This window comes from Zalophus californianus, chromosome 9 (assembly GCF_009762305.2).
Source record: "Zalophus californianus isolate mZalCal1 chromosome 9, mZalCal1.pri.v2, whole genome shotgun sequence".
Classification (NCBI taxonomy): Eukaryota; Metazoa; Chordata; class Mammalia; order Carnivora; family Otariidae; genus Zalophus; species Zalophus californianus.
In genome coordinates this window covers 57306776-57322119 of record NC_045603.1, presented here as the reverse complement: position 1 = coordinate 57322119, position 15344 = coordinate 57306776, and the positions used below count along the sequence as shown (strand labels likewise).

Below are 15344 nucleotides of genomic sequence, written 5' to 3'. Positions count from 1 at the left end.
AGCTCTTTTCTGGCACGGGAAACAAAGACAACTATGGAGGGGTTTGTGCCTTATGGCATATGTATGGCAGGGGTCTTGAGCATATTTCCTTTCCTCAAACCCCAACTCATAAATATGTGTTTATGGCTCAACAGTCACATGAACACAGTCAGTTATGGTGGGAGCTGTGATCTCTTCAAGCTCCATATATGGACACAGCGAACAAAATCACCTCACTAATTACACAGGACACCGAGGGAGATGAGGTACAGCAGAAGTGTGGAATGGGGTAAAAGATCCCACCGGCAGTTCTCAGGAAGAAGAAACAGAAACCAAAAAGCCCCCAGGCTGACTCTAAGTGCACTTTGGCCAAACCCTTGCCCTTACGCCTCTCTTCCCACAGCTTACAAACCAGAAACGGAGGAGGGAATGGCAGGCCTCCAACAGATCTTTCCTGCCACCCACAGCACAACAGACATGACTGTACTTCCAGAGCTCGCCTGAATCGGAGCAGAGGGGGCTCTGGCACTGAGTGGTGACTCACCTGTGAGATCATGTGATTATTCAAGGGTGGCTGTTGCTGAGGCGTGGGTGGGAGAGCAGGAAGCTGCGGCTGCTGTGGCTGCTGCTGGCCAGTACAAGGGAGAAGGCCCCGGACGGACTGGGATGAGGTGACCTGGTTGCACACTTCTGGGGCACCTAGTGCCATACCTAAGGCAAAGAGGAGACCCACCAAGAGTTGTAAGCACCAGCCACGATCATGCCACCCTTGGAGATACAGGGCTCTACTCCTTCCCTGCTGCTTCTCCTCACTTCCCTTCTGTCCATTCCCCCACTGTCTTGCGAAGATCCATGCATGAGCACAGATGCATTTCAGCTGCCCTGCTGATGAGAGTCTTCATCTTAGCAGGTTTCTCCTCCCCAGGGACAGTAAATACCTTGCCCGTTGATGTTGGATTTCAGAATGGAACGAAATGTGAGGCTGCCAAGGCATCTCCTCTGAAGAGCCTAGAATCTGTCCATCATGACTAGACAGCTGAAAACATTAATGTTTGCTTCCTGGGAAGGTGCAGATTCCTAGTCCCTTAAGAGACCTATCTTCTCTCTGATTTCTTTCCAACTTGAAGCATTTCATAAAAGTTGCTGAGAAGGCAACCTTGCCTCTCCCAGCACTTGCCTGTGCACACACATAAGCACAACTGTCACCCAACTCTTCTCCCCATTTCCAGCCTCTCCAAGCCATGCACGCATTCACATAAAACACTTTTACCAACTATCTGCTATGTGCCGGGCGTTGTATAAGGAACCGAGAACACAAAGGTGAAGAGAACACAGTCCTTGCCATTAAGTAGCACAGGATCTTCAGACAGGAGATGGACACGCACAGAGCGATTACAGTCTATCTGATAAGGATAAGGGATGCATCAGTGATATGAACTAAGTTGTATGGTGGCAAGGTTGAGGAAGCAGTAACTCACTTAAAGAGGAAGTGGGAGGAGAAATGGATTTAAAGGGTGAAGAGAAGACCTGTCAGACCAAGAGGGAATGAAGTTAATACCATATTCAACCAATGGCTGGAGAGCAAGAGGAAGAAGGATATCTGCAAGTAAGACGGAAGTAGCAAACTGGGGTCAGGAAGAAATGCTGCATTAAGTCATTCGGATTAGATTATGCAGGGAATGCAGAAACATGAACATTTTTAAAGAGAGGACTGACATGATTAGATCTATGTTCTGGATGGATAAACTGGCTCTAAAAAGGGCTGAGGATGGAGCAGGGAAACCAGCTTGGGGACTAGTATCATAAATAAAAGAACACAAAGGCCCAGATAAAGGCAGAGGCAGTGGGGTTAGAGAAGAGGTAACACCGAAGGGCAGCAGAGACCTAACAGAGGCAAAATCTTCACGACTACTGAGGTCTTCTGAGGACAAGACCTACAGAACTTCTGGGATGTGAGGCAAGAATTCTTTAGAGGCGGAAGGAGGGTGAAATAGAGGCCCACTTGGTATAAGGAGCCAAGTACCCCTTGCTAAGAGCGCAACAGGAATAACGGAGAAATTACACAGCATATCAGAAGAGCTGAATGGTGGTTACAGGCCTGGCACGTGCAACACAGGGCTCCTTCTCAGTGACAACATAGGGCTCCTTCTCAGTAACTGGGCTCCAGAGAAGCAGCCATAGCATTTCTTGCAGTTTTGGCTTACTGGTCGCTACCAAGTGATTATAAACAGCTGAACTCCAAGGCTTTCTTTTGCACTACCAACCCTCTACAGTCTCAGAGGTTACAGAATGCAAGCAGTATCATTCTTATCTTAGTATATAACTTGAACTTGGGCTGACAGGGATGCCTAACCTTGTTCAGAAATAAGATAAAATAAATCCCAATCTTTTGTTTGTTCATTTCCAATTAGAAAAGAAGGTCTGAAAGAAAATCAGAGAGGGGACTCAAAAGAACAATGGATCCAAGAAATCAAATTTTTCCTCATCTGGCTATGTTAGTTTTCCAGGACACTATACTGGGACAAGGTTTTGTTAGAAGTAAGTATCAGTGACGTTTTGCAGAAGACAAGCAAGAAATGATGAGCATGACACTGAAGGACAGAAGCTGTAGTACCTGGCCTGGAGATCCTTCCTGCACTGCCACCTTTACTGCTCCCGATGCTGTCCCCTCGGGTGAGGATAGAGATGCCACTGAAGCTGCTGGCTTTGGTGACAGGGGGCCGCATGCTTCGGACAGAGCCGTCAGAGTCTGTGCTGCTCCACGGCCGTGGCTCCAGGGATTTGAGTTCGCTGTCTGTGCTGCTCTGGCGGCTGCTTGAGGTTCGGCTCAGCCCCTCACGGTTCCCCCTGCAGAGACCACAGTGGTCAGAGCACCCCCCACCTACCACTTCGGCAGAAGAGCTAGGAGAGAGTTCATTTCTATTCTTTCAATAACAAAGAAGGGGTGACGGTTGGGAGGAGGATGGACACTGATTTCTTGTTAGTTGGCTGGCCAACCAAGACTTGCTGAGAGCAGACAGAACAAGATCCAGTACAGTAACAAGGAACACAGAGGCAAATCTGGAAGACAGTGCAGTGGCAACTAATTCAATACATCAGACCAGAGGTGGCCGGGAAACCATATACATGATGCTGAGATTGGCTGTGGTCATTTCCCCTGCCCCCGCAGGGATCCCACACATGCAGGAGATAGTGGGGAGCAGAGGGGTACCACCCTCTTCTAGGAGTTCTTAAAACAAAAGGACTCCTAGAAGTTACTATTGTGGGAAGGCAGGGGTAGCCAAGACATGGATAAATATAATAGGTCTTCCACATAACATGTGTCAAAGCCAGCAGAGGTACCACTTTTCCAGAGGTGGGAAGAGGAGTACAGTAGATTAATGGGGCACTCTGGAAAACTCAGTCTGACAGTCTGAAATTGAGCCAACCTGTTCATGGAAATTCTGCGTTGGTATCTGGGAACAACCGGTTTCAGGGTCTCTAAGGGCTACAATCTTCAACATGATCAAGCAAATATGCCCTTGGGACCCAGGATGGCAAGGAGCAGGGGGCTGGCTGTGCCTAAATGCCGCCATATTAACAACCCTATCGCCCTAGGCAAAGCACAAAACTATTGAGGAAAGGGACTTCTCTCTTATTTTGCTCTGGAAACATCAGGGTTATCCTGATGCTGTAATTACTGCCTAATGATTATAAACAGTTGTACTTAAGATAGATGGGGTTGACCTAAAACCCCTATGTCTTAATGAGCCCTACTGCTTCTTAATCAATAAGCAACCAAGAACCAGGAATTCTCCTTTCGTATCTCCCACCCCCAACAACTACTCACCTAAAGAAACTAAATGACAACAATTACAAAGATTTTGGTATATATACTGGGATGCAGGTGAGCAAAAATCATAGTAGCTTGGGCTCCCTCATTTTCACCACCATCCCGCCTAAAGCAAATAGAAAACCCCATCCCAATCCCCTTAGCTTCAAAGATACTAGGCTTGGAGTTATTCTAATAAAGAAAGGTAGTTTTCTTACAAGGGTAACGTTAAAGAAAATACCTTCCTTTATTGGAGAGTATCTGCTCCAAAGGTTACTGTAGGGAAAATGGGCAAAATAAAAGCTAGGGTCACTATTTTAGTTTTTAGTCAAGCCAATCACAATGGGCTAAAAACAAACAAATCAGAAGAGCTGGTTAGGGACAGCTAATTCTTCTCGGAATCCCAAGTGGATGTATATATAACCTCAGTGCTTCTCTCTCTATAGTTAACTGGAAAATATTCCTGTCTCCCTAAAACCTTATCCCTCTCTCTTGGGAATGTCAAAACTGGAATGGGAAACAAAGAAAGAAATGTAAATCAGGGACTCTTCAGAAACAGAACCAGACCTGAAGTGAGAGCCAAGAGCTCTGACTCAATGGCCAAAGGCAAGTCTACTGAGAGGACTCAATAAAGATGTGTCTGTTTCTGGGTTAGAGGATAGAGCAGTGGCAATGGATGAAGCTGCTCATTAGATATTAGAACCTGAATTTTACAAGTCCTAATGGACTTTTACACCTAAATCAAACACAGCACTATCTATTAGGACAGTTTTGCCATTTACTTTGTCTTTCTACCGGAGGTAAACAGTGAATGAGTCAACTTTAAACCAAACACCCTGGGAAGCTTGAGCCAAAGTAGCAGTGCTTCTGTACTCCTTCTGTACTCATTAGGTTCCCCCAAGACAGTGATGGCCCAAGTGTTGAAAATGTGGCTAGTCTGATGATCTAACCTCAGTTAGTACACTATACCCCCAAGAGTTAGATAATCTAAGTTGAGTCTTGGCCAGGAAAGAGATCAATTTTCCTTCTCTACAACTAAACCTAATCTCTAGCCATATCTTTCCACTTCACTAAACATATAGCAACTAGGGAAAGCTCCGAGACTCAGTTCTAAGCACTGGACTGGGGTATGTATGTGTGTTGGAGAGATGGGGGTACAGGACAGAGAAAATTCACACTTTATATACTCCTATAAAATCAAAGTTGACTCAGCTTTCACAAGGAGATTTATGCTTGTGAAAAAGGTCAGTTTATTGGGTCTGGGGAGTGGGTAGGCAGGCCTGTGTAAGAAGCAATGGTAAATGTCAGTAATGGCTTATTTGTCAATAGAGTAGAATCTTCCAGAGAACTGGGAAGTTGCCCTAGTTATTGCCAATGTGGATGATGGAATGTGGTGTATCAGTATTTGTTTCACACACTTGGGAAGAAAGGTAAAAAGCAGTTAGAGAAGACTAGCTTCTCATCACTAGAATTCTGGACTAGTACCCAAATAGAAGTTGCCCCCTTGAGGGTCCATGGTACTGCATTTTAGATGATCTAGATCTATGACCAACACTTAGTATGGAAAGCAGCAATTTAAAAGGAGGTCTGGATAGGAGAGGGTTGCACCTGCTCACTAGGTCCTTGGAGCTGTTTGATGTAGTTTGATGCTCCACAGCACTAATGGGTATCATTCTTACCAGCGAATGCGATAAATGAGGGCTCCGAATGGAATACTCAGAGAGGAAGGGGTGATGTTTGTAGAGAGCTGGTCTGGTGTATGGTGAAAGAACACCAGACAGAGAGTCAGTCCCAGTTTTACCACTAATAGCCATGTCAACTTGGGTTAGTTACTTAATTTCTCTGCTTTCGTTTTCTTACATGTAAACCAGTTTACTAAATCAGGACACTGAGAGATCTAAATCAGATACAGTATACTTTGGCAACCGTAAAGCCCTGTGCATTAGCATATGCATAGAAGTTAGTTTAAAACCGTTTATTACAGGGTTCTGGGATGATTTATGATCCTGAAGTATATAATATGGAATAGGGATTTTTTTTTTTTTTTTTAAAGGGGAACTCTATCTCAATCATCATGAACAGGGCAGAGCCCTCACTGCCTACGGGCTTTCAGATGGACTTCAGGGTGTCTAGGAAAAAGAGTTCAGAGATATGGAAAAGGAGGTAATGCCCCATTCCAAGAATGAGAAATCTTGCAACTCAAATTTCTACGTGGTTTGACTAGCTTTAGAAAGGACACAGGGGGAAGGGACAACTGAGGTACTAGAAATGAGAGCTCTAACTAATGTGAGTTAATTAGTTCCTATCAAGCTTAGGATTCAAAAAGAGATAAGCCCTTTGGAAAGGGTTGGACCTGAATCCTAGTATTGAATATTCTGGTTTTCTCTACTCCATAGTTTTTCTATTGGTAAAATGGGAAGAATGTACTTAAAATGAGTTGGTGCCAGACAGGATCCTAATGAAGTGCTTCTCTTACCACTGCCTTCTGTAATCCTCTGGAGTGGGACTGAGAAAATCAAATGAAAGGGAGATTCTTGCGACTGCTTTGTGGAACATGGAGAATATTAGGCCCGAAGAAGTTAATATAGCAGCTTTCACCCATGTCAACAGCAAGTCATGGACGGTCATAAAAAAAAAAGACGTGCTCTATGTCCATGCTAAGGCAGACAAGTGTTTTTCTGAGGCCATCTTACAGATTACATTGTCCCAAAGAGAAAACTACATAGAGATGTTTGTGTTTTTATATGTGTGTGTGCATACTATTCTTTCTTTTTCTTTTAAGATTTTTATTTATTTATTTGACAGACAGAGTGAGGGAGTGAGAGAGGGAACACAAGCAGGGGGAGTGGGAGAGGGAGAAGCAGGCTTCCCGCGGAGCAGGGAGCCCGATGTGGGGCTCAATCCCAGGACCCCGGGATCATGACCTGAGCGGAAGGCAGACGCTTAACGACTGAGCCACCCAGGTGCCCCTGTACTATTCTTTCTTAAAGATATAAAACATTCCCTACGCTGGGTCAGGGATAAGCTCTTCACATCTTTCATAGATTCAGAAAAGGTAGCCAGAAGATACCCATTCTTTTACCTTGATATAAATACATGTTGAAATCCTCCCCAAACGCCCAATTCCAGCAAACTTTTGGAAAGGAGCAGTACCTATCCCAGACACACCTATCTGGTCCCCTTCACCACCTATCCACGACTTAAAATGAAATCAGCAACAACAAAAATAAAGTCATTGAACAGGAGCCATTTCTCTTTTAATGGGTAAAAATATCCAATGTTGCAAAAACCACAAGTTGAATTATTCCACAAGCAGCCATGCATGGAGCAAACTCACTCCGCTGAAAAGATTACAGCAAAATAAAATAAAAAACAAAAACAAGGAGAGATATAGATCACACAGAGGTACCTAAAAATCTGCCTTCTCTTGTGAGAGCTAGAAGAAAAGGCTTCTTTGGAGAGTCTGTTGGTTAACATCAAAGAAAAGCATCATTACAGGATTATATTAACCTCACTGACAAAGCTCAATGAGAAGCAGGGAACATGCTAAGTGGTACTAACCTGATGTCATTTAGATATCCGTTCTGGCCAGTCTAGGTGAAGGGGAGAAAACGGAAAATAACTTATAAGAAAACAGCATGGCATAACCGAAAAGGGTGTCCGTGATGCTATGAATACCCAAGGTCCTCAAACCAAGCTCACCCCCCAACAGGGAGAGAGGGAGCAGGGACAGGATGACCCACACCCACACACCCAATCTGACCTCTCACCTTTAGTGGGAAAGAGCATTCAGTGTTTTTAGCCTTCCCACAGAGTGTTTAAAAAGAGACGCTGATATGGAAAGGAGGAAGAGGAAAGTTTTAACCTATTAATTCCTTTTTAGTCCTAAATTTATTCTCTCTAGAGGTAAGCTGAGCATAATAATTGCTGTGCTTAGTCCTACAGAGTATGATCAAGGGAAGGGCAAAGGGAGACAAGAGAAAGAAATTTAGTTTTTTGGAAGTCATCCTCAGTGACTATTCCATTTCTATCCTCCACACTGGCCAAAATGAAAGACATTCTGACCTGACCTGAGACCCAAGGAGAGTAAGAAATTGGGGAAGCAGGTACTTTTCGGAGCCTAGAAAAAAGGAAAGAATTAAAAGCCCAAAACAATCCTTTTGGGGGATCATTTCCTGACAAAGCCACTGAGCTGAGTGAAGTGAGCATTATGATGCACTCCCAAGCCTTAGAAAAAGGCCCCCGGAGTGTCCAGCTGCTGAGCAGAGTGGGCTCCACAAGGAGCAGAGCCTACGTGGGGCAGCTCAGGCTCCAGAGAAGGCTGAGGTGGCAGCATTTCCATCCAAACACCCTTCTTGCCACTTCCCTTTCTTGTTGGCCTGCCTCTTCCTCCCATCCGCCCTAACCTACAGTTCCACCCTTCACCAGCTCCCTCTGCCTGGCCAGCTTCCTCTCCACAATGGAATCTCTGGATTTTGGTGGGCTTTGGCCATATTTCCTTGTCTAGATCTTCTGAGATTCCTGATGCCTCTAACACAGCAAGAGTTAGGAAGTGCTGAAATGAAAAGTGGTAAATCCGCAAGGATTTAACAAAGAATACATATATTAGTAGAGGCTTGAGAGACTAGAAATCAGGAGAAAAAAGGAGAGAAGAGCTAATTGGGATTTTGTTACAGCTGTAAACAGATATGTTCCAGTGTTGTTCCTAATTAGCCACAACACCTTATTAAAAGTTACTTGGGCTTTCAGAGTACCCATGGCTTCGAGAATGGCGGGCACAGTGGGACAGTCATTCACCATGCGTGAGTAAAGCAGAGTAGCACGTCACAGAGAGCTATGCTATGATGTCACTGGTACTTCCTAATCTCAAGAGCCCAGAGCAGAGCAAGCTATGGAGAGGTGGTTTACTTTAGGGGTCAAGAGCATGGTCTCTGGAGCCAGACTCCTTTGCTTGAGTTCATGTATCAACCTAAGATTACTTAACCTTTCTATGCCTCAGTCCCTCATTTCTAAAATGAGGAAAATATCACAACCTACCTCACAGACCTAGTGTAAGGATTAAATAATTTATGCAAAATGCTAAGAACAGTGTCTGAAAGATAGTACGTAGTATATAAATGTTTGTTATTATCACCCACCAACCTGCTCTGTCCACAACTTAAGGTCATTGCTGGCCACAGCCATGTACAAGTGACCTCTCTCCTCTCATTCCACCCAACTGGTTTGCAGGTAAAGGCAGAGAACCCTCTTTGGGCTATGGTTGGATAATTTGGAGGACAGATTTTTTTCTGACTCAGAATCACAGTCTATATAACAGAAGCTAAGACGATTCCTTCTCCTTGGACTTTGGGCCAGGAGGTTTGTTGTGTATCTGTCCCCAGGGAGGATCCTTGGAATACTTGGGTCTCCTGAGACAGTGGAAGAAGTTCATAGAGGAGTTCAGTTTTCTTGAAGTCAGAGATAATATTTTTCTGAACTAGGTGATGATGGAAAGAGAAATGTATTTTTTGTCTTGCTGATGGAGGGGAGAGTGGGGAAATGAGAGGAGAGTAGTGTTCATCCAAGTATACTGATTAGAACTGGCCATCTTTTGTCTACAAAGGGAGACTGGCTCTTTTTCCTTTGTTTGTTAATTTGACTGTAAGATAGTGCGGCTATCCAGATCCTACATTTTTCCGGAGATCTATTCCTCTCTTGCTTATCTACAGCCTTTCCTGAATTTCTGCTATACTTCTCTTTAGTCTTGTTAGGCAAAGGCCACCAAATACAGGGGTACCAAGTATATTTAATATGGCCCACAATTCTTAAGAATAAAGTTGCCTAAAATGATCATCTTTCCTTTTGGCCCCCCCAGAGTCCATCCTATTCTAAGAAGCAAGGTAGGAAATATAGGAAGAAAGAGACTTCCTGTTCAGATAGAAACTGGAGGGAATAGTAAGTGGTACCCTCTGTGCATGTGGAATGTGGATCTCAGAGAATGGATGCCAGACCTGTGCTCTAACAACCACCAACATATCCTAAAAACGAGGCTGGCCAAACAAGACTGATGTATATAGGCTGTGTGGACACTAAGTCTTCCACTTAGAAGCAAAGATGCCTAAAATGGATAGTGGAAGTGAAAGAGGGTAAATGGGAAAAGGGATTGACAGGCAAGAGTCAGGGGCCCTTCCATAAGCCCTGCCAAAACCATTTCTATTTTCAGTCTAATCATATCTACCAAATTCAGCCATTCCATTTGTTCTCTTTGTATGCCATACAGCAAAATGTATTAAAAATAATACAAATAAAAATCTGCAGCTTCCCAGTTAGCCACATTTAATTTGAGAGACCAAACTGGGGCTGGCTGATGTTGGTTAAAAAAAGACAACAACAAAACATTTATGGAGGGTTCATTCCAATCACAGTTCCAAAGATTAAGAGCTAAAAGCTATGGGCTGACAACTCTCAGAAGCTACACTTACCTCTCGGGCAAATATTCTCTCTCGGACCCTTTGATATTCCTCCTCTCTCTCTTCTATTGACTTGCTCCTCCTTCCATCCTGCAATGGAACTCTGATCTAGATCGATGAGCAGAATTAAGCTAGTTAAGTTCTCCTCGTACTGCAAGCTCACTGCACACCAGCAAGGAAGAGAAACCGGGAGAGTTTATAGTTGCCATCAAAAAAATGGAAAAAAAAAAAGAAATAAAATTTCCAGTGTCGGACAGGTTTCACTGGGTACATCTGACCATGCAGTTTGGGAGATCAGGTTTTCTGGATGATTGGAACCTCTTCATCTCCCCTCCCCCACCCAGTGTGTCAAGAACAACTATTTATAAGGATTGGGTTGCTTCCTTATAGTAATCAGATACTAAGGATCAAGAGAATAGCCCAGGGAATAAACAACATTGCTTTGGAGGGAAAGAAAGGGATAGGAGGAAGCTAGAGAGGGAGAAGAAACAAGTATTTAGCAGAGCTGAATTTAGAGAAGAGTTTTACCGAACTAGCACCTGATATTATCCCTTCTTTACTCACTAATGCCATGGCCTGAAGACCCAAGTCACACACAGCTCAGCGAAGAGGGCCTTGGGAATGAAATCCAAGTGAAGCTAACCTAAAAGCTTAAGCGCTTTTTCTCATTGTAACTTCAGCCTTTGGAGGGAGGGAAAGAGATAGAAATCACAGAAATAGAGAAGAAAGAGAACAGAACAACACAAAGAGGAAAAGAGAAAGAAAAGGAGACTAGAACAGAAAGAAGGATGGACAGGGAAAGGAAGAGACAAATTAAGGTATAGTGGAAGGAGGAAAGAGAGAGAGAGTGATAGAAAGGGAAAAGAAGGAAATGCAGGATAGAGAACCTTAAATTCTCTGAAAACTATAGAGAGGTGACAAGGGACAGCTGGGCAGATCACCACCTCTGGCTAGCCTACCACCCCACTGTCCATCATGGTTTTTCTCTCTTGGCCTGTGAGTTGTGAGCACTGTCCCGGGTAGGGTGTACACAGTGTCCTTTTCCATACTGCTCTTGAAGGCAAGACGCTCTGAGGGAGATAGCCCATCAAATGAATGTCATCAGGTATGAAAGATTCCGACCTTCAACCCAGAGGCTCTGAAAGCTTCCGATGAAGCCACGGAGGCTGCTGCTCTAAGCTGCTCTAAGCTGCTCTAAGCTGCTCTTCCTGACCCTCACCAGAGGCAGGCATAACTTCAGGAGTATCCACTTTTGACTAGATTTAATTCTCACTAGACTTAAGAACCTAAATCCTACTAAATGTCCATTTATAAATCCCATTCCAAGAAGATATAGGACCTCAAGTGCCCCTAACACTGGTGAGCCAGTGACAGAGTAGCAAGAGCATAATGGGCTTTGAGGTCCCAGGCAGAATCTCAGCTCTCCACTTCTGAGTAAAGTTATTTCAGGCAAGTAACTTAACACCTCTTAGCCTCAGTTTTCTTATATTTAAAGTGGAGCTAATAACCCCACCTACATCGGGTTGTGGAGACAATTAAAAGAGATAATGCACATAATGTGTTTAGAACAGAGTCTAGTTCAGGGAAAACACTCAATAGAAATAACAATTACTGTATTTATTATTAATATCATAGACAGAAAATGCATAAAGCCTACCCTACTATGGATCGAGCCTGAAGCTGAGAGATGAAAAGTTCATAATATGGACAGATTCCACTCCGCCCCAATGTGTCTCTAGGCCTGAATAATTCCTGATCCACAGAAAAAGGGTTTTGGGAAAATGGAGAGAAGGGCATCAGGATGGAAAGGCTCTTTCTTGTTTTTTAAATTTTGTCTTTTGTATGTTTGTTTTCAATCAAACCCAGCGTGGTTTGTCCACAAAAGGTAATGGCATTTTTCTCAAAAGGACTCCCCTCAAATACTCAAGTAGCAAGCAGGAAAAGTCCTGGTCTCGAGACCATACAATATCCCAAGAAAACTAATTTTGACTCTAGAGGTAAAATATTATTACAGTTATCATTAATTAGCAAGACTAATATTGGCTCTACCCAACAATCTTCTTCAAACCTTAATCCTGGTTCTCTACCTAACCTCCTTTGGAGGTCAAGTAGAAGCTGGTTGGATCTAAACCCTGTATGTGGCTGGGAAAACTAATCCCTAAAAAAAAAATTTACTATCTGAAGGGCAGGCTAGAAGTCAGGGCAACACCCAGGCCCATGAGTGAAGGATGGGGCAGATTGTTCACTTCTTATTCCCACAGGAATGGATTAAAAAGGGGATACTGCCTGAGACTCCCAGCATCAAATGTCAAATTAACTCACTCACCTTGGTAGAAGGAGTTGGGAAAAGAACAAGGAGTTTGCAGAAAGGGATCAGAAACATCTTTATAAGTGGGTATATTACATCACAACTTTGCCAGTCCAAGGCTAGCCCTGAGCTAGGATAAGACAGAAGTGGGATAAAGTAGCTTTTGGTGGTTCCCAAAGAAATTCCTAACTATTAAAGAAAAAAAGAATGAAGCCGTCAGCTGAATCAAGGCTGAAGCAGGGAGGGACCTTGCTTTGTCCCAAAATGACATGAGTTAGAAGGCAGCGGCAGAACCAGGGAGTTCTAGGCCAAATGAGAAAACCCAGCAAAACTCAGCACCATGTCTCTCTGGAGCTAGGAGGGCAGCATTCAGTTCAACAAGTGTAGTCAGTCCTCAACATTAAGCCAAAGCCAACTCAGTATAACTCAATGCAATTTTCCATACTAAGATGTTTTGAATTTTCTTTATCCCACAAAAATTCTTCTCCCCTCCCAGTTTCTCTTACTGCAATCTCTCTGTATAAGCCCACCCCTTTCCATTCTTCACCTGGTTATCATCTCGGTCCATACTGGCATCATCTCTCTTGAGAATGAATCTCTGTTGAAATTCTGTATTCTTCTCATCCTTTATGTGTTCTGAGAATCTCTGTTCAGGGCTGGGGTTGGGAGAGAAATGTAGAAGGAAGGAAGGAAAAAGACGCTTTTGTTAGGAAGTAGACCTCCTAATATAGCACTCTTAAATTCCACAATTTCCCTTCAGGGGATTTCTGGAGTCAGGCATCCAAAAAGTCACAATGAAATCCTCAAGGTCTATTCTTTATGCATATACATATAAGTTGTCTTCTTCTAAAGTTATACCTGTCCCATCAGTAAAGGTGAAGAGACGCCAGGGGCTAGTCTTCACAAAACACCAGTGCCTCTAAAATCTATCTCCAAGTCCTCACGAAGCATAGGAATTGATAACATAACCCTCCATACTGTCTCCTCCCCAGAAAGGGGTATCTTGATCCTACACCTTCCTCTTCACCCCATAGGCTATCCCAGGGAAGTCTCCCAATCTGTGATTTCCTCCCTTACATTCTTGTGTTACTGGTTTTGTTGATGATGACAGCTTTTCCAGTTTGATCAACATTGTGGTCCATCCCAAAATAGGCAGCTACCCGGTGTAATAGCATCCGGTGATATGAGGTCATCTGAGGGAACTTCTTGAACTGGTTACTGAAGGGAAAGCAGGGGGAAAAGTGAAATAAGGACAAACAGCAGCAATAATAGCCAATTGTAATTTTTCTTTTAAGTGTCTAAAGTGGAGAATTTCTTAGGAGAAACAGACATGTTACAAGGAAGACAGATCCTTACTCAAATGGGAACCAAAAAGGTTCTCTCAGCTTCTTTATCTATAGCATTTTGTAGATCACTCTGATGCACTACCCTCATTTAAGACTATTCCTTAAGCTCTAGGTCTCCCCCACCTGGATGATATTCTACAAAGAAAAAAGGGAGAAATTTAAGAATAACTAAATATGGGACAAGGGCTAGCTAGCTGCTAAAAAGATATCAATTATTTTCAACTCTAGTCTATGCAATAACTTAAAAACCTCACTTTGTCACATATACTTTTTAATACATTCTGATCATTTCTCAACTCCTTTTGGTTCCCAGTGAGTAACTACTTCAAAATTCAGACTTTAAGGGAAATAAGAGGAATATCCTAAAATTGTACCTGAATTTCTTTTCAGTGCCCCCTCCCACCTCTAAATGTGCATTTCATTCAAGTGACTTACTTGTTGTCATTAATAAATTCCAGAATCTCCTGTTCTAATTTTAGCAGCATCATTCTGTCCCTGTTTAAAAAAGATTAAAACAAAACAAAACAAAAAGCAGCCCTCCCATAGACATTAAAAGCATTGAAACCTGCACACTACAGAAGCTGAAGGGGGGGATAGATCCAAACCCCAATAGCGGACAAAAACACAAAGGCTGCTGAGCCTCACTGGCCTGTCTTACATTACTTTAAAAAAGAAAAACAATCAAGTATACATTTTGCATTACTTTAAAAAAGAAGAACAATCAAGTATACATTTTGCCTCTAAGGCAGGATTAGCTCCTAATCATGTACTTTGTTTTCCTTATCAGAAACCTAATTCTGTTGGCAGCCATATTCATTTAAAAACATACTTTACACTTATAATAAATCTAATCAGTACATTCCATCTGGTTATTTATACAATTTTAAAACAATTATGATTTAGCTTATGTATATAACAATTATTTTTCCTTCTATGCTTTTAAATGGTACTCCCAAGACTTCATATTTGTCTCTGTATTCTCTTTCCATAGATTTTTCTTAGCTCTTCTGAAAGCAGACACCTCAACAAGAAGGTACTCTGAATCCCTCACAGAATATAAAACTACACTAGAGGGAAATAGTGGTCGGGGGTGGGCATCATAGATTTGAATAATGGAAAAATCCTGAGAAACTACTTGTCCTTTTAGGTATCCTGCTGGGCCCTCCTATCCCCCTTCCATCAAATAATGTTTTTACCTTGGGTTCTTTTTCAGTGTATTTACAAGAAATTCATGTAGGTCTATTCCAGTGGAGTCTGTATATTCTTGGCTGGAGTCTAGAACCAACATAACAAAAGAAATTTAAAATAAATGAAACTGCCTTGCATGAAATCTAATCCCAAGCAGAAACCCACAACCCAATCAGGAGAGATCACAGCAAAGTAAAATCAAACTTCAGGGGTTTTAGCTTAAAAACCAGAATGACACTTGATTTGCCAGGTCCCTTTCCCCT

The 15344-nt window shown here is 42.9% G+C and overlaps 1 protein-coding gene across 13 annotated transcripts in view; it reads right to left on the bottom strand.

The window, feature by feature from the left end:
- The window catches only part of R3HDM2 (R3H domain containing 2), a 157946-nt gene that overhangs the window by 18303 nt on the left and 124299 nt on the right, over positions 1-15344 (bottom strand). For 5 of the 13 annotated variants that reach the window (XM_027592283.1, XM_027592282.1, XM_027592285.1 and 2 more), the window contains 9 exons: positions 15090-15168; positions 14329-14388; positions 13625-13765; positions 13095-13203; positions 10252-10347; positions 7352-7383; positions 7200-7253; positions 2594-2826; positions 524-690 (listed from right to left, as the gene is read on the bottom strand). In XM_027592283.1, the coding sequence (XP_027448084.1) occupies positions 524-690; positions 2594-2826; positions 7200-7253; positions 7352-7383; positions 10252-10347; positions 13095-13203; positions 13625-13765; positions 14329-14388; positions 15090-15168 (971 nt within the window). The remainder of the gene's footprint in view (positions 1-523; positions 691-2593; positions 2827-7199; positions 7254-7351; positions 7384-10251; positions 10348-13094; positions 13204-13624; positions 13766-14328; positions 14389-15089; positions 15169-15344) is intronic. The other 8 variants (XM_027592292.1, XM_027592281.1, XM_027592287.1 and 5 more) reach the window with 4 other exon arrangements.